Source organism: Xyrauchen texanus, chromosome 11 (genome assembly GCF_025860055.1).
Source record: "Xyrauchen texanus isolate HMW12.3.18 chromosome 11, RBS_HiC_50CHRs, whole genome shotgun sequence".
NCBI classification, from domain to species: Eukaryota; Metazoa; Chordata; class Actinopteri; order Cypriniformes; family Catostomidae; genus Xyrauchen; species Xyrauchen texanus.
The window spans coordinates 45,408,095-45,433,094 of NC_068286.1; the positions used below are offsets into that span (position 1 = coordinate 45,408,095).

The 25,000-nt window shown below is 40.4% G+C and overlaps 2 protein-coding genes across 3 annotated transcripts in view; both read right to left on the reverse strand.

Annotated features, from left to right (window-relative positions):
• Window positions 1–25,000, reverse strand: part of LOC127652091 (adhesion G protein-coupled receptor L3-like) — a 156,878-nt gene that overhangs the window by 76,244 nt on the left and 55,634 nt on the right. Inside the window, exons 4-6 of the mRNA XM_052138153.1 lie at window positions 17,394–17,503; window positions 10,130–10,144; window positions 4,646–5,452 (exon numbers count right to left, since the gene is read on the reverse strand). Of these exons, the coding sequence (XP_051994113.1) occupies window positions 4,646–5,452; window positions 10,130–10,144; window positions 17,394–17,503 (932 nt within the window). The remainder of the gene's footprint in view (window positions 1–4,645; window positions 5,453–10,129; window positions 10,145–17,393; window positions 17,504–25,000) is intronic.
• LOC127652078 (histidine-rich glycoprotein-like) overlaps window positions 1–25,000 on the reverse strand; it is a 133,654-nt gene that overhangs the window by 4,726 nt on the left and 103,928 nt on the right. The gene's annotated exons all lie outside the window — the stretch shown is intronic.

Genomic DNA, 25,000 nt, shown 5'->3' on the forward strand with positions numbered 1-25,000 from the left:
GATGCATCATTTGTTTTGGATAGACATTCGGCCCATTTCGCGGCCGACCCACCGGCTCGCTCGGTTCTCCCGATGGCCAGTCCTCCCCTGAATGTCCCCAAAGTGCGTCGGCCCACCAGGAAAATGCCCGGTATGCCAGATTACCAGTCCAGCCCTGGTATATACTCTAGGTGGCCACTGCTAAAAAAGCGATACTCCTGAATACTAACTCAATAATTTGTGATATTATGTAATAAATTTGAAATGTAATCTTGGGATAATGTAATATTCTCTCAAACTGTTGTGGTGGAAACTGGCTTCCATGGGTTTGCCATAAACATGAGATCTCTGTTAGCCAGAGCAGAAGCAATAAGAATATGTTTGTCATTCAGGTATGTACGCTGTTTGTGACTATATGTAGAGTAAGATGCAAAAGCTGTGGTGAGTAAATAGTTATTTACAAGTCTTCACAATGGGCTCTATTTCTAGTCAGCTGCACTTCAAAAAAATGATTCGTTTTGTGCATTTTTCCTTCACATGTGATTTGCAGTCGACATTTTAACACTAATGATACTGTATTAAAATTAATTCAACCGGCAACTACTCAAAGCTGGTGTTGTTTTATTAATATTGTCTTTGATACGACCATTAGACGCAGTCTCATCTGCATTAGTTTGTGTAAATAACACTCGATGAACAGGATTTTTATCTAGAAAAAACAGGCAGGGTTATTTTACAAACACACACACACACACACACACACACACACACACACACACACACACACACACACACACAAACACAGACACAAAAACACAGACACACACACACACACACACACACAAACACAGACACAAAACACAGACACACACACACACACACACACACACACACACACACACACACACAGAAACACAGACACACACACACACACAGAAACACAGACAGACACACACATAAACACAGACACACACACACACACACACACACACACACACACACACTCACATAAAGACACACACATACTCTCACACACACACACACATTCACACTCACACACAGAGACACACAGACACATACACACACACACACACTCTCACACAAAGACACACACACACTCTCACACACACACTCACACAAACACACACATTCTCACACACACTCAAACACACACATGTTTGGTTTCCATGTTTTATGGGGACTTTCCATAGACATAATGGTTTTTATACTGTACAAACTTTATATTCTATCCCCTAAACCTAACCCTACCCCTAAACCTAACCCTCACAGAAAACTTTCTTTTTTTTTTTTTTACATTTTCAAAAAACATAATTTAGTATGATTTATAAGCTGTTTTCCTCATGGGGACCGACAAAATGTCCCCACAAGGTCAAAAATACACATTTGGTCCCCACAAAGTGATAAATACACGCTCACACCTACACACTCGCACACACAAACACACACACAGACACATACACACACAGACACATACACACACACACACACACACACACACAGACACATACACACAGACACATACACAGACACATACACACACACACACAGACATACACACAGACACAAACACACACACAGACACACAAACACAGACAGACACACACACACACACACACACAGACAAACAAACACAGACACACACACAGACACACAAACACACACAGACACAGACACACACACACACACAGACAAACAAACACAGACACAGACACACAGACAGACACACACACACACAGACACACAGACAGACACACAGACACATACACACAGACACACAGACACATACACAGACACATTACAACTCTGGAGGTTAGTTTTAAAAATGAAGCACAAAATTCTACAAGTACTAATTTGCAGATTCAAGGTGACGTTCAAATATCCAGGACTGAAAAGTGTATTTAGTAACGGCTTGTTGCGTGAGTTGTTCTGTAATGAACTGTCAGGGAAGGTGAGAGTCTATTTGCAATTTATTAAGCAAACTTTACACATTATGCTCGATTTGGACCCTGTTTAGAGCAAAGACTTGCTCTGCTCTAATGGGGATGTCAGCAGATGCTGGAGTTAATAACTGTTAGTTTAACTGTAGATAATGATTCATTCTGCTGTATTTCAGCTGAGCTGGCAAGCTGACTAAAATGCAATACAATATAGTGTATGTAAGCAGTGCCCAAACTCTAAATTTGAAGGAGGTGGAAAACAAATTGAAAAACAACCTGACTAATGGACTGTGATTACCAACACAATCCCATTTTTCAGAGAAAACTCCAGTCTGAGGAAAAATCCGGAAGGTCTCTTGTGAAACTGACATGAATATTTGTATGAGAGAGTGAAAACGACAAGCGCTATAACTCTGCCAGTTTAGTTCCAAGGAGATTTGTGTCTGGCATTCACAAACAAGTAGAAATAAAGATATCTTATCCATATTCTCACATTTTGACTGTGTGGGGATAATACAGTTTACTCCTCGCAGAACTCATTTAAACGCCCGACTTGTTACAAATGCAAATTGTTACAAATATAACCTTTAGTCAAACTTAATTACGGTGGGTGTGACCACTTCAGTGACAATATGTGATTCAACCAATCACAACAGGGATCATATAAAAAGGATCGCAAATGCTTTTAGAAACTATTCTGGGGTCACTGACAAATGTCAGGTTGTCCGAGGTGATCAAAATTAGAAATATTTGTCAAATATGTTTTAAAAGGCATTTTGTACAAAAATGTATTTAATGACTTTAAAAACTGTCAATGTGGTGCAACCATCAAGTAAAAGGTATTAAAATGGTTATTGACTTATAATTAAAAAAGTTTTCAATCATATGTTTCATTTTTAAGTCAAGAATATCAAGAAGTTGTCTCATGGTTGCACCAAATGACCTGAACAAATGTGCCTTTTCATTAAAATGACAAAATATTGGGGGTCCTGGAGTCGCGAGTTCGAATCCAGGGCATGCTGAGGGACTCCAGCCAGGTCTCCTAAGCAACCAAATTGGCTCGGTTGCTAGGGAGGGAAGAGTCACATGGGGTAACCTCCTCGTGGTCACGATTAGTGGTTCTCGCTCTCAATGGGGCGTGTGGCGAGTTAAGCGTGGATCGTGAAGAGTAGCATGAGCCTCCACATGCTGTGAGTCTCCGCAGTGTCGTGCACAACGAGTCACGTGATAAGATGCGCGGATTGACGGTCTCAGAAGTGGAGGCAACTGAGACTTGTCCTGCGCCACCCGAATTGAGGTAGCCGCGCCACCACGAGGTAAGTGTGTAAGTAGTGGGAATTGGGCATGGTCTCCAGACGGATGCACCACATGACATTTTTGACTTCAAGCTCCAGAAAAAATATCAAAACTGACTTCGAACTCAGTAATTGAAAACGCAGAAGAGGTGCATTCAAGATATTGTCTTGTGTGAATTACTTTTGTAATGAATTTTTGAATAAATTATTAGACGTGGACAAAAAAATGAGCGTCACGTCATTGACCCTCTAATAAAATGTTTAATGTTGCCTGGTTAAAGGGAAAGTTCACCCAAAAATTTTAATTCTGTCATTATTTACTCACCCTCATTTCTTCACCAGAACACATTTGAAGAAAAATAGAAAAATGTCTCATCTCAGTCGGTCCTTATAATGCAAGTGGATGGAGATTTCTTTTTTGAAGCTCCAGAAATCACAGACAGTCAGTATAAATGTCATCCATACAACACCAGCTCTCAAATTAATGTCTTATTAAGCGAGATCGCGTTTGTTGTGAAAAAAGATAAATATTCAAAATCATGCTTCAGGTCAATAGCGGTATGCGCGTGATGTAATCGCATTGGCTATTCGTGAGAACTGACGCATGTAGTTTTCAAGTGAGAAGGTGGAACGCGGTCCTGGATGTCTTAACCGATGGAGAACGTGAGATTACTTCTGTGTCTATGTGGCAGCGGGGGCGTGGTCACGCGCCCGTCCGGGAGAGAAAGCGGTAAGGCCGCTTGCACCTGAGCTAAATTATGTTTAACACCTGTCTCTAATTTCAGTGAGCACGGGGAGAGCGGTATAAAAGCACAAACATAAACACACACATGACGGACATGCCAGTAATTCTCTCTCTCTCGAACCGTCGTCACCAGCCGCCTTTATCCCTCGCGCGCCCCATCAGGCCGATTGGGGACCCGGCGTGCGGCATTCTAGCCCGGCCCCGCCCCCCCTCCGCTCCACAGTCATCGTGGCAACGGAATACATCACCCGAGAGAGTGATCTCCACCCTCTCGTGAAGCGTTGGATTATAGTTAAAAAGTACTTAAATATTGATCTTATTGATATTGATTGCACCAAAAGTGACCGTATTGCTTTAGAAGACATTAATTGAACAACTGGAGTCGTATGGATGACGTTTATGCTGACTGTCTGTGATTTTTGGAGCTTCAAATGTGATATCACTATCCACTTGCATTTTAAGGACCAACTGAGCTGAGATATTTTTCTTTAAATATGCACACTTGGGATATCCCGAGGGTGAATAAATAATGAGATAATTTTCATTTTTGGGTGAACTGTCCCTTTAACTGATGATGAATAAATACAGATTGGGAGATTATTGGGATTCGAAATTAAATGTCACTGAAACACGTAGCTCAAATTTGTTGAAATAAAATGGAGACTCACCAAAGCCCAGCCTGTTGTCGTTGTTGCCAAAGTCGAGAGAATATATGACAACATGATAGTTGTTCCACACGTAGAGCAAATTGTCTCGGGGGTTGTAGTCCACCGCTGCGATGTATTGGTAGGAATTTGGGAAGGGAATGCTGAGGTGCGTTTCACGACTCTTGTCGGTGTTGTACATGTAGTCGATTTTATTCCCCAGCGCTTCGTTATCATCATCTTCATAAACGCTCTTCACTACATAGAGGATTCCGCAGATCATGAACGCGTTGGAAGCCGAACGCTTATCGTAGGTCGTGTCCCATGACCCCTCCACTCGCAGTGTGTATGGGTTGAGCTGACTCACTACAATTCGTCCATTGTTCTGCTCGTTAGCGTAAATCACCCAGAGTCCGTTTTCATCTACTGCTAGATCGATGTCAGATTTCCCGCCCCAGCGATACGGCGAGGTGTCGTGGTAGTTGGCGTTGGCGATGATCGCCTCGCCGCTCTTGAAGCGAGTTCGCAGGTCAAATTTAACGATGTTGCGTGTACGCTCCTTGTTAAAGAAAAGTGCACCGTCAAACACCACAAACCCCGTGCCGTCCACCCGATGCGGTAGCTTGTATGTGGTGGTGGGGCGACCCGCAATAAACTCCTCTTTAGATGAGTACTCAGTCAGTGTATCTGTACGGTACGGTGTCCAGGGCATGTAGTAAATCTTATTGGATGACTGTAGGGGGTCTTTGCACCATGATCCAGACTGGTGGTCTGACTCGAACAGGTGTTCGCTTTGGTAAACACCTCTCAGTACACCTGGACAGAGAAAGACTGAAAGAGGGGGAATAAGGTGAGTTGAAGTCAAACTTCTGAATGTAGAAAACACACCTGCTGATAGCACTGTTTATTTGCATGCGTAGTCTGTATTGTTTAAGCGCCAGATTCACTAAAGGAATAATGCAAATCAGGTAACAATGCATACACGCCCAAAAATTTTGGCTGAGTGCTACAGTAGGTTGTCAAGGATACAGCAGACCATCATGACCTGACGGGACTATAAAGCATTGCTCCATAACTGTGATCTAGGCACATAAATTGACTCTTTAAAATGTGAAAGTCTGTTCGAATACATTGTTTATCTTGATAAGTGTTATAACCAGTGTTGAGTAAATTACATCTGAAATGTAATCTGGTACTGATTGCAAATTACCCAATTATAAGGGGCTTTTCCACAGCACGGTACAACTCGACTCAACTCGACTCTGCTCGCTTTTTGGTGGATAGTACCTGGTACCTGGTACTTTTTTAGTACTACCTCGGTCGAAGTTCCAAGCGAGCCGAGCCGATACTAAATGTGACGTCATAACCCTGCAGATCACTGATTGGTCAGAGAGAATCGTCACTACCGGCGTCACTGGATTTCCAACACGCGACATCAACCCGCTAGTTTTAAAGTTAGCAACAGCGATAGCAGTATCATTTGTTCATGCGACTTTTGAATTGTGAAAACGTCTGTGTGCAAAACCACGCCGTGGTCAATAAACGAGGGGCAGACGTTCCTCTCGTTAGCGACGAGCGAAATGAAAAAGTCTCACAGGAAGTGTCTCAGCTGTTGGCCGCACACGGCTACCATCAGACCTACCAACGGTTTAGGGGAAACTTAAGTGACTACAGAACCATCAAGGAAAAGTGGAAGAGGTTAGACGAAATGGACGGTATCTAAACCGGCGAGCAATGGGAGGTAGAGTGCGCTGGACTCAGTCACGATGGAGGATGGTACGTTTTGTTACATTAACTCTATACTCTGCTTGAAAGCTTCACTTTATTTAGTTGAGCAGCTACTGGAAGGTTCTAAAACAATCAGCCCAATTAAACTGTTACACTTGTGTAAAATCCCCATGCAACAACTGCTTTATGCAGCACAATGAGCTAGTAGCTAACAGCTAGCGGTCGTGTTACTGTTTATGGTCAGAAATGTTTGTGTCGTGTTTAAGATGATGTCACGGCAGTAGAGGCGGCACAACTATGACGATCATCCTATAATCACACCCACGATGATGCGGCACTAAACTGCAGTGGAAATGCAAGCTCAGAAAAGTAAAGCGAGTAGAGTCGAGGCGAGTCGAATCGAACCGTAACGTGCCGTGGAAAAGCGCCATAAAATGGTCTTTTTAGGTATCTGTGGAGCGGAGGGGGGGCGGGGCCGGACTAGAATGTCGCATGCCCGGTCCCCAATCAGACTGATGGGATGCGCGAGGGGAGCGGCTGTCAATATAAATAATAATTTAATGAAAACTTAAACCAAAACACATAAACACACATGACGGACATGCCCGTAATTCTCTCTCTCTCGAAACGCCTTTATCCCTCGCGCGCCCCATCAGGCCGATTGGGGACCGGGCGTGCGACATTCTAGCCTGGCCCCGCCCCCCTCCGCTCCACAATATCTTATTGATAGTAACTTATTTAGGTAACTGATTACTTTTGGATTACTTTATTGCATGTTTTGATAAAATCATGAAGTTTAAGTGTATTCAGTACCAATTTACACTCATTTCAATCAAAAAGCCATTTCTTTGAAAGACAAAACTGACGATAGATAATGCAATTGACATGTAATCCATTAAAGTATCTCTAATCGCATTACACACATCTAAAAATTGTATGTATTATGTCTAATTACAAGTAGTAGTTTTTAATTTTATTATGTTATCATTTGATGAATTGCTGTTGACATGATCAAAAGACAAAGTACAGGAGCTTTATATTAGGTGTCTTTATGTACAAACATGTTGTTGCCCCGTACTTACATTTAAACTGCATTTCATTGCCCTTACCCCAACCCTAACCCTAAACTTAACCCTACCCCAACCTCTACTCCTAAACCTAATGTACCATTGCAGCAAATGTGAATCTTGTGCACATTTTGCAGAATATCACACAGTTGCACAATAAATACTGTGTATTTTATGTATTAAAGTAGTTAAAGACACCTACTATAAAGTGGGACAAACCTGGTTATACAAGATTGCAGGTGGTTAGTCAATAAGATGTAGGTTTTTTAATTGACATGCAACGTGCAAAAGTGGTCCAACTGCTTAGTGACTTCGCCCCACTGACAAATGCAATGGGCCGTTCAACAGCAGAAACGATCAGAGAGAGAGAGAGAGAGAGAGAGAGAGAACAGCTACTTCTATTAAATCATATCTGATGACTAGTAGACAGATTTACAGTTCATGACTCCTGAAGAATACCTCAAGAGGCTCTGAAAATCTGTCACACTGACTTCTCAAACCCTGTAAGGTTTATGTCGGGGTGGTTAACTGTTGAGAATCGTCACCTAATTATTCCTGGAGCGTTAAATGTGAAGACAAAAATAATCTCTTAAAGGGATAGTGCACCCAAAAATGAAAATTCTCTCATCATTTACTCACCCTCATGTCATCCCAGATGTGTGTGACTTTCTTTCTTCTGCTGAACACAAATGAATATCTCAGCTCTGTAGGTCCTTACAATGCAAGCGAATGGGTGCCAACATTTTGAAGCTCCAAAATCCACATAATGCAACATAAAAGTACTCCAGACGACTCCAGTGGTTTAATCCTTAAGTCTTCAGAAGAGATATGATAGGTGTAGATGAGAAACTTCACATTCTTCTTGCATATCGCCCCCTACTGTGCAGGGAGGAGAACTTATGATAAAAAATTACCGAAATAATTATCTGTTTCTCACCCACACCCACATCTATCATATCATGTCATGTCTGAACACACGGATTTAACCACTGTAGTCTAATGGGTTACTTTTATGCTGCCTTTATGTGGATTTTGGAGCTTTACATTTTTGGCACCCATTCACTTGCATTGTATGGACCTACAGAGCTCAGATATTCTTCTAAAAATCTTCATTTGTGTTCTGCAGAAGAAAGGAAGTCATACACATCTGGGATGGCATGAGGGTGAGTAAGTGATGAGAGAATTTACATTTTTCGGGTGAACTACCCCTTTAAGCTGTATGCACATCAAACTTTATACGTCCAACAGACCCCAAGTGAAAATGCTTCTATTTTTGATTGATCGATTTATTTTTATTTCAGCGAAAAGAGTCTTGCGAGCTTCAAACATGGTCATGAACTTAACATGGTCAAAGCCACACACATTTGCTTATTTATGAAGTGCCCTAAAATAGCGATCTCCAATATATCGTCTATATCTTACGTAATAATGTTTATTTTTTCAAAATCCTGAAACGTATTTGTTTACTGCAAGGTTTAAATTCGATTTTGAATCCCAGATTTTCAATATGGTTTCAGACTTTAGGACCCCCGCTGCATTGGTGGCATAAATGGCAATGGTGTTTTTGTGCCATGGGAAACATGTCTGGGAATGCCAGTTACATTTTGAAGTACTGCGAACGGTCAATGACCAATCAGAACAGTTGAGACTCGCTGTAAACCGGGAATAGTCACCATTCGTCATACATATGTGATAAATGTATGCCCTTGTTGCTAAACCCTTTGCGTGTGTGTGGACGTCTAATACTTTTACTCTCTTTGATTTATATTGATCCTCCCGGAAACATGCAGATATACTTACACGGTCACACAAACAGACAAACAGTCACACGGAATGCCTGCCATGGCAACAACGCTCCGTTCTCAACATTCCTTTCCCAGAATGAGGGAACATCCTCTTGGGAAGTGTGGCTGGTATTTTAACTTTTACTGGATGTTTCCTGTTATTGTGTGAGATGTATTCATTTTCCACAATATGTCTCAATCCAGAAACTTCTCTTGGCCTTTGATAAACTTTTTTATTAGAAACATTTGATTGTTTATTGCATGAGACTGTCAAATGTTTTGTCGCCTATGACATTTTTTCTTTACCCTTTATTTTTTGGGGGGGGCTTTTTAGTCTTTATTTAAAGCATGGGATCGTTTGTTTTGTCATTCTAAAGGCTAATCTCATATCCGTGCTTTTTTAGGATCCAGTAAAAATGTCATTTACGTGTTATTGTCTGTTCCTGTTTCAAAATGCCAATTCACCAGATTTCAGTGTTCACACCAGCGGTCTGATCCATTTGATTACTGCTCATGAGTCATTCCATCTTCATCTCTAGCTATGCAAAAAATGAAATGACGATAAGGCCTGATTGTCTAGTTTCACCCCTAGTCCATTATAAAGGCACAACATTGCAAGACATTCAATTTTGCACTCTGGTTGGCACTGCCACGTCTTGTGGTCAGCACAATTGCCAGCTTAAGTTTTAAACAGTGGCAACACCTCCAAGTACATCTGATACATGGTAAACCACCAGATACACTGAGAGAGTGAAATAGAGGTCTAATTCAGGGAGTACAGCGCTGGTCTCAGATCAAGTTTCTCCTCCACATTCCTAATACAAACCATTATGAGCTCCTGATCGCCAATCTGTCATTAGTATCAAATAACACCATAACAGCCTGACAGTGAATTACACACTTAAATTACATTAAAGTAATGGACCCACCTCTCTGCTCCACTTCTGCATTCACAACAGGGAGGAAGAGAGAGAGAGAGAAAAAGAGAGAGAAACAACAGATTAATGACGCAATATTAAATACTTTATAGTAATTCAATTCCATATGTGCATCATATCTTACCATAATCTCACGAAAGTAATAAAATGCTTCATTTATACTCTAGAAATTCTATTAAGAAAGTGAACATAATTTTTGAAAACAAATCCAGTGTGTTCACGCTACAATAGACTATCAACCTGATAAATGAATGCATAAAAACAACCAAGAGAGAGAGAGAGAGAGAGAAACACAAAAATGTCTCAAATGCTTTTCTTGGACAGCGTTCTTGGCTGATGGATAAAAGGACACAGGCCGAACTAGACTGAGCATCTTTTACGCACGTTTATTTATTCATATATTTATTGCCTTGTGTGATACAGTGTCATTTACAGAGTCTGTGACCTTATTTAAAATGTGATATTCAAAATCTAATCTAAACCTAGAAATTGGCTCCGACATGAATCATCAGGTTTTGCACAAACTTACAGAGTCCATGCCAGCTCGTGTGCACTCTGTTATTAAAGCAACATGGGACATATCTATACTAAACAACCTGACATTTTAATATAAAATGTTAATTTTGCAATTAAGCTTTTCACTTATATGGCTATGCTAATAATATAACTTGTTATGAAAAACTATTCGGAGTGTCTGTTTGCACCCCAGTATTCTGGTGGAACCACAGAAATATATGAGAAACTACAAACTAGATGCCAGTGTTGTGGCGAGGGGTGTAAAGACCATGTGTGAATGCGTACTGTTGTCCTAGCGACCGTGGTTCGAAAGCGTCTTTTGTCCCACTTTTTTTCCCATCCTATTTCCTGTTTCCACTCTTAATATTTCCTTTACTACTACTTAAAATAATAGTTAAAAATGAATATAAATGTTGATTTGGTCACAGTGAATTCTGGGGTGTAAAGAGAAGGGTGAAACCAGGGTTTCACCCGTGTGAAACCAGGGTTACTGTAGTAAAGGGGTAGGGGTAAATGTAGTGTGTCTGTGGGACTGTAAATAAAAACAAAAAACACACTGCAGTGATTCCCATATACTGTATGCTAGTAATTAAATATTGGTGCAAATAGTATCTGACACTACTGCACAAGGGCGCAATTAGTATCTACCATTATTTGCACCACTTTTGAAATTTGAAAAATTGACTGTTGAAAGGCACTAAACAAAACACTAAATGAAACAAAAAACACAACACAAAACACAACACAACACAACACAACTAACAAAAAACTAAACAAAACACAAAACACAACTAACAAAAAACAACAAAAACAAAACAACACAAAAAAACAACGCAAAACACAAAACACAACACAAAACAACACAACTAACAAAAAACAAAACACAAAACAAAACTCAACACAAAACTCAACACAAAACAAAGCTCAACACAAAACAAAGCTCAACACAAAACTCAACACAAAACAACACAAAACAAAACTCAACACAAAACAAAACTCAACACAAAACAACACAAAACAAAACTCAACACAAAACAAAACTCAACAAAAAAAAAAACTCAACACAAAACAAAACTCAACACAAAACAACACAAAACAAAACTCAACACAAAACAAAACTCAACAAAAAAAAAAACTCAACACAAAACAACACAAAACAAAACTCAACACAAAACAAAACGCAACACAAAACAAAAACTCAACACAAAACAAAACTCAACACAAAACAACACAAAACAAATCTCAAAACAAAACAAAAACTCAAAACAAAACTCAACACAAAACAAAAACTCAACACAAAACAAAACAAAAACTCAACATAACACAAAACATAAACTCAACACAAAACAACACAAAACAAAAACTCAACACAAAAAAACTCAACACAAAAAAAACTCAACACACAAAAAAACTCAACACAAAAAAAAACTCAACACACAAAAAAACTCAACACAAAACAAAGCTCAACACAAAACAAAACTCAACACAAAACAAAACTCAAAACAAAACTCAACACAAAACAAAACTCAACACAAAACAAAACTCAACACAAAACAACACAAAACAAAACTCAAAACAAAACTCAACACAAAACAACACAAAACAAAAACTCAACACAAAAAAACTCAACACAAAAAAAACTCAACACACAAAAAAACTCAACACAAAACAAAACTCAACACAAAAAAAAACTCAACACACAAAAAAACTCAACACAAAACAAAGCTCAACACAAAACAAAACTCAACACAAAACAAAACTCAACACAAAACAAAACTCAACACAAAACAAAACTCAACACAAAACAAAACTCAACACAAAACAACACAAAACAAAACTCAAAACAAAACTCAACACAAAACAAAAACTCAACACAAAACAACACAAAACAAAACTCAAAACAAAAACTCAAAACAAAACTCAACACAAAACAAAAACTCAACACAAAACAAAACAAAAACTCAACATAACACAAAACATAAACTCAACACAAAACAACACAAAACAAAAACTCAACACAAAAAAAAACTCAACTCAAAACAAAACTCAACACAAAACAAAACTCAACACAAAAAAAACTCAACACAAAAAAAACTCAACACAAAACAAAACTCAAAACAAAAAAAACTCAACACAAAACAAAACTCAACACAAAACAAAACTCAACACAAAAAAAACTCAACACAAAACAAAAACTCAACACAAAACAAAAACTCAACACAAAAAAACTCAACAAAACAAAACTCAAAACAAAACAAAACTCAACACAAAACAAAACTCAACACAAAACAAAAACTCAACACAAAACAAAACTCAACACAAAACAAAAACTCCACACAAAACAGCACAACACAAAACAAAACAAAACTCAACACAAAACAAAACTCAACACAAAACAAAAACTCAACACAAAACAAAACTCAACACAAAACAAAAACTCCACACAAAACAGCACAACACAAAACAACACAAAACTCAACACAAAACAAAACTCAACACAAAACAAAACTCAACACAAAACAAAAACTCAACACAAAAAAAACTCAACACAAAACAAAACTCAACACAAAACAGCACAACACAAAATAACACAAAACTCAACACAAAAAAAATAAAACAACACAAAACAAAACTCAACACAACACAACACAACTAACAAAAAACTAAACAAAACACAAAACACAACTAACAAAAAACAACAAAAACAAAACAACACAAAAAAACAATGCAAAACACAAAACACAACACAAAACAACACAAAACAAAACTCAACACAAAACAAATGAAAAACCATGCCACCATGATTTTGGCTAACATGATATGGTACTAACATGTGATACTTTTCCAGTTTTATTTTAAAGCGAATTCAAAAATGATCTGATTCACTATTTAATTCATGAGTCTTCCTTTACAGTTTTAATAAATATTACATCTAAACTGTTGCTTTAATTTATATTCCCTTATGCATGTGTGCATGTTTCTCTCCTCTATGAAATATGTGTGAGGATGAACTGTTTATGCATCACTCAATAAATAAGCCAGCACACAGGAGAAAGAGACTGTGTGTGTGTGTGTGTGTGTGTGTGTGTGTGTGTGTGTGTGTGTGTGTGTGTGTGTGTGTGTGTTTGAGGTTCCAGGAGGTCTGATTTAGAAGCAATTATGTCTCCCACGCACACACACCTAGTCAGGTTTCAGTCACATTGCGAAAGAATCAATAACAGATCGTCATTATCTGTCAGTGGTAATGAACAAAGAACTGCCTGAACAGCCAGAATGAGTCTGGCCCTTATGGGAGGTTACGACTTCCTCTACTAGTACCCCATCCATCACAAACAAGAAACAGGACGATGTGGCTGATGGAACAGAGACCAAGGGGCTGTTCACACGGAACGTGTTTTTGCCTCTGTAAACATGCGCTAGACTGACTTCTTTAACCATCGAACCGCGTCTCACATTTTTGACGAGGTCTCGTGCAGGAACGCCGTGTTTTCTTAGGCTAGGTAACAACTCGGGACGATAATGTGCCAGCTTCACTGTTTAATTCATGTTTTTACCACCAAAAGTGTTCAGGCACAGAGGAGCCCTTGTGTTGTCTCCTGCGTATGTATTGCAAGAGATGAGAAGAATGCACACTGCTCTCCGAAGGCAATATATTTATAGACAAGCAGCTATGAGAAATGCATTACTATATTTAACTGATCTCACTGTGAATTCAGAAACAGTAGGTTGATATTTCTTAAACTGAACTCAGTCTGAAATTCAAAGATCGCCAACGCATGTTCCCATTGTACATATATTAGTGTGGCGCAGAGGGGTGGGGCCGAGCAGAGGGTGAAGGCCCGCCCCCCTCCGCGCCACAATTATATATTCAGACTGATTCGCATTTAAACAGATTTGTGAACCTTTCAACCAGGGCTGGACTGGTAATCTGGCATACTGGGCATTTTTCTGGTGGGCCGACGCACTTTGGGGCCAATCAGGGGCGGACTGGCCATCAGGAGAACCGAGCGGTCCGGTGGGTCGTCCGCGAAATGTGCCGAATGGGCCGCGATTAGCTAAAATGAGCTGCAACGTTATGCAGAACGGACAACAAAATGGCGTCGCAATATCACCCAAAGCTCAGCAAGTTTTGGGCCAGTTGCCTAAAATGCAGGGCTGATTTATCTTCCCAGTCCAGCCCTGCTTTCAACCAATGAACTGGAAGGAAAATGATTAATCAAAAGAATTACACGCTCACTAATGAGACATCACTATGTTTTACTCGACACATCAGTAGGTGATTTGTCCAGGCCTGAAAAACACAATGAACGTTTTTTATGATATTTTCAACATTTCCGTGGCGATTTCTAAATGATCAAATCTATACAGTAGTTCATCAGACAGATCTAAGGAACAGGTGCTGTGTATGGGGTGAAGTTTGTACCGGTAGATAAAACAGACATCCTTTATTGAGGCCAAAAGCTGAGAGGTTGACTGGAGTTCTGCCAACTCCTCCATCACAGGGGAAAAGAGAAAGCCAGAAAAACCTCAAGAAAACATTTGGAACATGTTCCCAAGGGTCTGTAAGCTGGAGTAATTTAATTACCTGAGTGTGTGTGTGTGTGTGAGCGTGAGCGCATCCGTGTGTATGATGGAAACTTCCCACTAATTAGTAGGCCTGTGGAAAAATGTTTACCACCAGATGGTCACAAACACACATGTATGCACTTACCATGACCCCTCTCCTTACCCATACTCGCATTACGATTTATGGTCAAAAGGTCAAGAGCAATGCTTTGTGCATCCTGTCAGTGTGTCCTTTCTGTCATTGTGGATCTGTGCAAGATATTCCACCCATTTGTGAAAGCGTATGATTGTGTAGTGTGAGTGCATTCAGGCTTTTCCTGCTGCCAGTGCCGCAGTCATTCGATACTGATTTATCGTCACCGTTGCAATGGCCACCACAGATTGGGACACCAACCCCACAGAAAGCGTGAGAACTTGAAACCACATTGCTGTGCCCTCGGATGATTGACAGGTTGGACAATAGATGAACAGCAGCGGGCACAGTACCGCCGCTCCATATAAGCAGACTACGCAGTCTGTGTAGGGCACCAACTCCCTGAGAGGGCACCATCTTACTCTAGGAGGGCACCAGAAAGTCCACCGGCTGCCCTTACTTGCACATTATACGTTATTCAAGGATCCGAAAGCAGTTGCGGAACAAAGACGATTCTTCGCGCTCATATAATGTGATTCAGTAGTGATCTAAATAGGTTTTCTGAGGACACCTTTTTCCACCTGTTTTTTCACTCGCCAGGCAAAAATCATAAGTTTAAAGGTGCTGTAAGCGATTTCTGAAGCTTTCACGTGACTGAGCTGTTGAATTAGCCACGCCCCCTTATTCCAAAATCCCGCCCTCCAAAGATAATTTTCAGACCAAAACTGAGCAAAAGAGCAGCATTGTTTGTTCCACTGGATGTCAAACTCAACAGTGGCACAATAGTGCCCTCAACTGACAAACATTATGAATTACAGCCTCAATGATCCACTTCAAATGCAAAACTATGAGAACGAGCAAAATGATTGACAGGTGAAAAGAGTCAGTGTCTGTGGTCCACAGACACATTTTTATTTGTTGTTTACAAAGTCTACAGCTGTCACAGAGACTGGTGAGATGTCTCAGGACACTTATTTCATTAATATTAGCTGCAGGAAAAAAAATGTGCACACTTTTCCATGAAAAAGATCGCTTACAGCACCTTTAATCACTTTATAGCATACCTCTCCTCAACAAGCTGTACCATTTGTGGTACCGTTCATGTTCTTAGCAGAAATGGTGCGGGTCGATTCTTGTCACAAAGTTTAACATTTAGGGTTAGAGGTTTGTTTGAATACAATCTATACCAGGGGTGTCAAACTCAGTTCCTGGAGGGCCATAGTCCAGCCCTAAATAAACACACCTGAAGCAGCTAATCAAGGTTTCAGGAGTGTTTGAAGATTACAAGGAGGCATTTTGGAGCAGGGCTGGAACTAAACTCTGCAGTGCTGCGGACCTCCAAGAACTGAGTTTGACACCCCTGATCGATACGATTAGTTTAGGTTCTCCAATCTGGATAAGAGTGCTGAAATGTAGTGCAACAGCACTGAGACGCTTCACTGTTTTTTCACTTCACGTCCCCAGTTCACGGAGTTTCAGACTGCCAGGTTGCTTGGTGACATTTAGCAGTTGATCCTGCTTTGGGTTTGTACGTTTCGTCATTGGTGGAGCAAACAGAAACTAAATAACTGGCCATAAATGACCAGGACATTTTCACGACGGGTTTTGTGAGAATCATCCGATGTGCTGATATTCAGTACAACAGCACTCTTAAAACCAATTCACACTGCCCCAAAAACGCCAGACGCCAACAAACGCCAATGTCCAACACTTGTTGGGTTTTGTCGGATCTGTGCGTTCACCCTGTTGGCATTCGTTGGCATCTGTTTTTACTGACTGAACATGTTTAATTGGCGTTTGTCGGCTCTTCGAATATCTGAGCAGTCTGATATGAAGTCCTGCAAACTCTGGCGTCATCTGACATCATCGTGATCCGTTTCCATGACAATGACGTAAACGATTGATGTTCTCTGATGGAGTATTAGTGACATTCCCTTATCAAGCAACACTCATTCACGTAATTTAAGAACAATTTCAAGAGTCAATAGAACTCAATGAGACGTCAGCACAAGTATCAAGTTTGTGTGTGCGTGTACTTACTGTACGGCACACACTCGTACTGAATCTCAAGGTATTTGTACGTTCCAGGACACGGGTCGGGGAAAACATCAGGACCAGCAACGACTGCACACTGAGTTCTGTTGTTACACCTGAGAGAGAGAAAGAAAGATACATGCAGACAGATAAAGTAAGACTATTTATTCATTCTATATCAATCTGACATTTGCTATATGAACCGTACATACCCGTTCAATACCTACAATAAAGGTTAATGAGCCTTGAAATACCCTTTTCTTCAAATGAACGAAAAAAGATACATTTACTCAACATCCTCAATGAAGTTGAAAGACTCAAAGTGTGGGGGAAGATCCCAGCACAGAGTCTGAGACACAGCCCCCTCCCACAGCACAGGCATACATGTTAGTTTGATGTAATTCATATGTAGGTCATGTGTACATGTAGGGCTGAAAATACAGGCCGAAACGAATTCTAGCACTAAAAAAAAAGAGCAAAGGAAGCAGAGGAGAGGGGGAGACAGATTTGACATAACCTGCTCAGCAGAAACACATACAGATGTCCACCACATGACATTTCATGTCATATTTCAGGACTATTACACCACATAGAAACACAAGAGGACACACACACACACACACACACACACACACACACACACACACACACACACACACACATATATAATAGAACTGACACATACACGAATACATGCAAGGATCTTAAAGCAGTTATATCTCCCTTAACGTGTAACCATGGAAACCTTCCAGTTCAAACCCATGGGGCACTTCAAAATGCACACACACACACAAATGTTGGTTTCACTATATTAGTTAGGACATCTCATAGATGTCCTGAAATTGGCCCCATTCACTCACTGTAACCTCAATTTATGCTTTTTTAAAGGAGGGACGAGTCAAAATGTATTATTATGGTAATCAACATTATGCCGCAAATGCTGTCGATTGAGATCAACCCAGAATATTCCTTTAATTGTCATATAAATTGTCATATTTCTTAAGGTGTGCTTTTTTACACATTTAACTTGAAATACATCAATCGCATAATAAAATAGGGTTATGTGATTTTCTTTTGAGGCTTTAAAAACTTATGAATGACATTAAAAATAAGGTTTTAAATATCAAAATATTTCTAAATATTTAAAATATGTTTCTTTTTTTGGTTGACTTTAGTTTTGGTAAATTTTACATTGAATTTTATTTATTGTTTAACTCATATATTTCACATTATATGTTTTTATAAAAAATTTAAAATATATTTTTTATATATATTTTATTATGTTTATAAAATATTCTATTCTATTATGCATTAGTAAAATATTTCTGTGAAGTGGGCTTCACACGCTCTTCCGGACAGGAGTTGGTTGATGTCCGCAGTGACACTCGGATTCAGAGATTATTTAGCAGAGATGGGTCACTTCTATTTAAATCAGTGGTTCTCAACCTTTTTTGAACAAACGCCCCCTGACCTCTTCATGATCCTCTTAACGCCCCCTAAAAAAAACAAAAACACTTCAGAAATACTATTACAGCCAAACAATTGCAACACTGATACCTGAAGCCTGAGTTTTTGGTAAAAAAAAAAACTGAAACAGAAGTTTCTTATTGTATTTAAACTACATGTAAAAGCCTCAAGTTGAGTAATATTGTGTTTGGAAAAAATGCAAAAACACATGGATTGTTTGAAAGGTATTGCAAATGTATTTAGAAATTCAAACAAATTCAGGCTCACACACAATTTTTTTTAAGATGAACCAATCACGTGAACAATAACGTAACTAACCTAAATGGCCAATGAAAAAGCAGCGGTCGTTCGCGCACTCAATTAGGCAATATATACTAGGCTTCAAATTTGAATAGCCTACAAACGGTCATTTCTACCACTCTGACAGCTGCGGCATTTGTTTTTAGGCGTTGCTATGGAGATCATTTGCGGTAACTAGGCGAGTGGGTTATTAGCAACATTTAAATATGAATTCATTAATTTGCACAGACATAATTTTATTTTACATTCAAATGAACATTGTATGAGTTGTCAGAGGCTTAAACGTTGTGATGAATAACAGTGAGTAACGTAGGGTGACCACCTGGCTATTGCTCTGTTGCAGGTCAGCAGACCTGATTTTGCGGGACACGAGGGAGAGAACTTAAGTTAATATTAATATACTAGGTGAATAGCTGCAAAAAGACAAATAATATAAAATCAATATTTATATTATTATGACTTTATTATTCCCATCGGCCAATTACACATTGCAGAGTAGAGATGCGCGGATCAGCTCTAACGTCACCCGAATCAGCTGTTAAAAACAAACTCACCATCACCAATGATTTTCTCCGATTAGATATCCGCACCCGATCATCACATTACAATTAAAATTCTCAGGGCCAGATGTACTAACGCTTTTGCGCCCACTTCAGGCGTATTTGTTTTGCAAAGTGCGCATAAAACCATGGCGAGGTATGTACTGAACGGGACGCACCGAGATGAAAGCGCAGATTGCCTGTCGCAATTGAAAATGGCAAAATGCGCTTTCGTGTCATGCATATGCATTCATGGGATGGACAAGGGGAAAGTGGGAGTGTCACATAAATAGATGGGAGGGAAGCGTAAACTGCGCCTAATTATGTATTCAGCGTTATGTACAGAAAAAGCCGGTGAAAGCGCCTCTATTTTGCGCTGAAAATTCTCCGCCTATTAAAAGCATGTGTAACTTAGGAAGCGGCTCTCCTGGCATATCCTCCTGGTGAAGTGGCAGAAGTAATCCGAGCAAGACGAAGACATAGGCTAAGGAGAAGAGCTGAAAAGATTTTTGCGCAGGCCGCCTGTTGAGTACCTCTGAGTAACGCCCCCATTTGTGCCTGAGCCCCCTCTCTGCTGCCTCGTTCACACCGCCCCCCAACACTGTCCAAACGCCCCCTAGGGGGCGGTACCGCCCGTTGAGAAACGCTGATTTAAATGAATGGGAAAAATTGGAACGCTCAACCAAGTAGCTCTGAGCGCCTGAGAGTTAAGAGAACCAATCACCAGGGCTGGACTGGGAAGAGAAATTGGCCCGGGATTTTACATAGCAACTGGCCCAAAAGTTATTTAGTGGGGGGGCAGAGGGGTCCGGCCGACCCACCAGACCCCTCGGTTCTCCCAATAACCAGTCCTCCCCTGATCCCACCAGGAAAATGACCGGTATGTCAGATTACCAGTCCAGCCCTGCCAATCACCTTTTCGGTACAGACATCTCCTGTCTGAACATGCATGCACATTATCTGTACAAGCCGGGAAAAATTACGTGTTTTATCGTAATTTGAGTTAATGAAGCACAATTTATGATTCCAGTATTGTCAGATTTTACTGCTGATTTGAAATATGTTTGTTGATGGTGTAAGTGTTAATTTACCTCGTCACTCGTTTGAAACTGGCGCGCATGCAAGAATGACCTTGTTTACCTGAGCGCGCCTGACATCAACACTTTGGGCTGTAAAAAGCTGCGACGCAGGACACGCTGCGGTGCCAGGCGAAAGTTTAAACAAGTCAGAAGAAAAGTCAGAGGAAAAGAAATTGAGCACATTGGTTCTTATGTGAAATTTCACTATTTGTGTTGAATGTGTGAAAGGTAACGAGATTTGAGGATGGGTCAGTCTAGTTCGTAGATGTGGCAGGGCGGAGGGCGGGAATTTGCAAAAAAGCACCTAAAGGCCATCATGTCTGGAGTAAACCAGGCACCGCTCATCACCTGCACAATACCATCCCAACGGTGAAGCATGGTGGTGGTCGCATCATGCTGTGGGGGTGTTTTTCAGCAGCAGGGACTTGGGGACTGGTCAGGGTTGAAGGAAAGCGGAATGCAGCAAAATACAGAGATTACCTTAATGGAAACCTGGTCCAGAGCACTCAGGACCTCAGACTGGCCTGAAGGTTCACCTTCCAACAGGACAATGAACCAAAGCACACAGACAAGACATGCAAGAGTGGCTTCGGGACAACTCTGTGAATGTCCTTGAGTGCCCCAGCCAGAGCCCGGACTTGAACCCAATCGAACATCTCTGGAGAGACCTGAAAATGGCTGTCCACCGACAGTCCAACCATCCAACCTGACAGAGCTTGAGAAGATCTGCAGAGAAGAATGGCGGAAAATACCCAAATCCAGGTGTGCAAAGCTTGTCGCATCATACCCGAAAAAGACTTGAGGCTGTAATCGCTGCCAACTGTGTTCACTCTTCATTTTTACAGTGTTTTTGCCAAGCTTAACTTTAAAAAAATCATTATATGACAAAGGCTAGTCTGGTGGACTCAGGAGTAGGTGAATGTGTGTTTGATTGTTTGTTTCCGCTCCCTTTTTTAAGCTGTCAGACATTTGTGTGTTTTTAAAATAATAATTGCAGGTTTGTTTTGGAGATTGTGTGTTGCAGTTTGAGAGAGTGTGTGTGTGGGGGGGGGGCTTTAATTGCTGTGCTGAGCGAGTGTGACAGTCATACTCCCGGAGTGCTGTGGGGCATCTCTGGTTTCCGGGGTGACAGCTCTTGTGTGGCAGTGTGCTACACTCAGATATGACCTAATTTAAGAGGAAACGAGAGGAGATTCTTTTTGTCTTGTACTTCAGATGCAAATATTTGCATGCACAAAACACCCACCTTCATTCTCATGTTGTCTTTGCCAATACAGATGCAAACTCTCAGTCTTTCATAAACAAATTTTGTTCACATGTGGATTGTGCTATCTATCTCAGCACACACACACACACACTTACACAAGTTGCTTGAGTTGTATGAGACTTGTTTGATCAGACAGGCTGCAGTGAGGAGTTGACTGAATAAACTGGGACAGTGAGTGTCACATGAATACATCATCATCATCCAGACATAAAGAGACACTGGCCTTGGAAAAACATCAACCTGACTTTGAAGCTGTCAGAGGGTTTCCTATTAGTATAAACAGACTGATCTTTATTTTAAACAGACACACTTTGTGGTCGTAAAGTATACTGAGCGAATTATATTTCCTATCCGCTAACCAACCCCCCAACCCAACTCTTTCAGAAACCTTTTTGAATTTTTATATTTTAATGAAATCATTATTTGGGTTTATTGTGCCGTTTGCCTCATGGATTCCATTATGTAGGTGAATACAGGTTTTCGTATTCTTCTAGGAACTTTGGACCCAACAATGCAGGCAAAACCTGACCTGACTTTCACCCATGGAATGGTGCTGGATCAAGCCGGTTCTGGTGACCTCAGGATAGGAGTCCCGAGGTTGAGACAGGGAAACAAATAAAATAATATAAGCTTAGATGCCATTCAATTTATTGCAGAGTTATAAACCATGATCAATGTTTCTGGTTTCTGGTTTCTGGTTCCGGCAGACCCAACTAAAGCAGCCTAATTTTGGGTTGGAGGATGAATTAGGTGTATGCCTGGCTAAATAGATGAGTCTTTAGTTTAGACTTGAACTGAGTGAGTGTGTCTGCATCTCGAACAGTGTTTGGGAGACTATTCCATAGTTTAGGAGCCAAATATGAAAAGGATCTACCTCCTTTTGTGGATTTTGATATTCTAGGAACTATTAACAGGCCAGAATTTTGCGATCGTAATGAACGTGATGGAATATATAGTGGTAGAAGATCACTTAAGTACTGCGGAGACCATTCAAAGCTTTGTATGTAGTTAACAGAATTTTTTAATTAATACGGAATTTAGCCAATGTAATGATGATAAAATGGGGCTAATATGATCATATTTCTTGGTTCTCGTTTGCACTCTGGCTGCTGCATTTTGAACCAATTAAAGTTTATTTATTGATCTTGCTGGACATCCTCCCAGTAATGCATTACAATAATCTAGTCTTGAGGTCATGAACGCATGAATTAGTTTTTCGGCATCAGCAACAGAGAGCATGTGCCTTAATTTAGCAATATTTCTTAGGTGGAAGAATGCTGTTCTACAAACATTGGTAATTTGATTTTCAAAGGACAGATTGGTATCAAATATAACACCTAATTTCTTCACTGTTGAAGATGATGTAACAGTACATCCATATAGAGTCAAATTATATTGTAGTGGTATATTTTTATAGTTTTTTGGTCCAATAATTTGTACCTCTGTTTTGTCAGAAATGAGTTGAAGGAAATTTCTGGCCATCCAATATTTTATTTCATTGATGCACTCTGCTAATTTGGAGAATTGTGAAATCTCATCAAGTTTGAAGATATATAAGGTTGTGTATCATCGGCATAGCAGTGGAAACTTATTCCACGATTCCTGATAATATCTCCCAGGGGAAGCATATACATGGAGAAAAGCAGAGGCCCTAAAACTGATCCCTGTGGCACTCCATATTTTGCTTTTGTTTGGTTTGACAATTCAGTCAAATGGGTGATCTATACAATGTAGCAAGGACAAAAGATGACAGAGATTTTTTATTTATATCTGAAGGTGTAATATTAAGCATTATTAGTTCAAAAGACATTTATTTCCTGTCCTCTGAGTAACACCAAAAATGTTTAGCAACACCTCCTCCATTTTTCTAAATGATTTAGTGAGGGTATTGTATTGGGTAGTTCGGGGAACAGACACAGTCTCTATGAGATATCTAGGTGATACAGTCTCTATGTGTTGTAGTTTATGTGACCTGTGTGACGTCTCAAGGCAGCTAGCAGACGTTCGGATTAACCAGTTTGTCTGTTTCCTGACCTGGGCTCCAGTTAGTCAAATACTATCATTATTAAGACTATGAGCAAAATTACTAGAGAGGAGAGCGGCACCTTTCCTGGAGGGATGGAGTCTGTCTCTCTTTAGCAGGTCAGGTCTACCCCAAAAACTCTTCCAATTGTCTATAAATCCTATTTTATTCTTCAGACACCACTCAGACATCCAGCCATTTAGTGACACTAATCTACTATAAACCTCGTCACCACGATGAGCAGGGAGGGGACCAGAGCATATTACAGTGTCTGACATCGTTTTTGCAAATTTGCACACCTCTTTAGCATTATCTTTAGTGATCTCCGACTGGCGAAGCCGGACATCATTAGTGCCGACATGGATAACAATTTTAGAAAATCTACGTTTAGCATTAGCCAGCACTTGTAAATTTGATTTGATGTCAGATGCTCTGGCCCCCGAAATGCAATTAACAATAGTAGCTGGAGTCTCTATTTCCACGTTCCTTACAATAGAATCACCAATAACAAGGGCTCTTTCAACATGATTCTCAGTGGGTGTATCAATGAATGGGGAGAATCGATAGGAAACCCTAACAGGAACTGGAGAGTGGTGTCTCTTTGCTGAGCGAGTATGCTGCCGAGACGTCACCCAAATGCCCTGCTGCAGGGGCTCTACAGCCGGAACCAAAGTGTGTATGTTGCTCTCTGTACTACTCGCATCCGGAACATTATCTACAGGCTTCTCTTTCTCACTGACCTCCACTAGCGTTTGGATGCGAGTCTCTAACTCATTAACCTTCTCTTGTAAGCTGAGGCCCAAATTCATCTAACCTTTTCCCATCGTGAAGGTCATTAGCCCGGTGGTGATCCGTCTCAAATTGCCACCTTTCCTCAGTCGCATCCACCCTGTGCTTCACGTCTCCAGAATTAAACCTGTCAATCTGTCCAATTTACA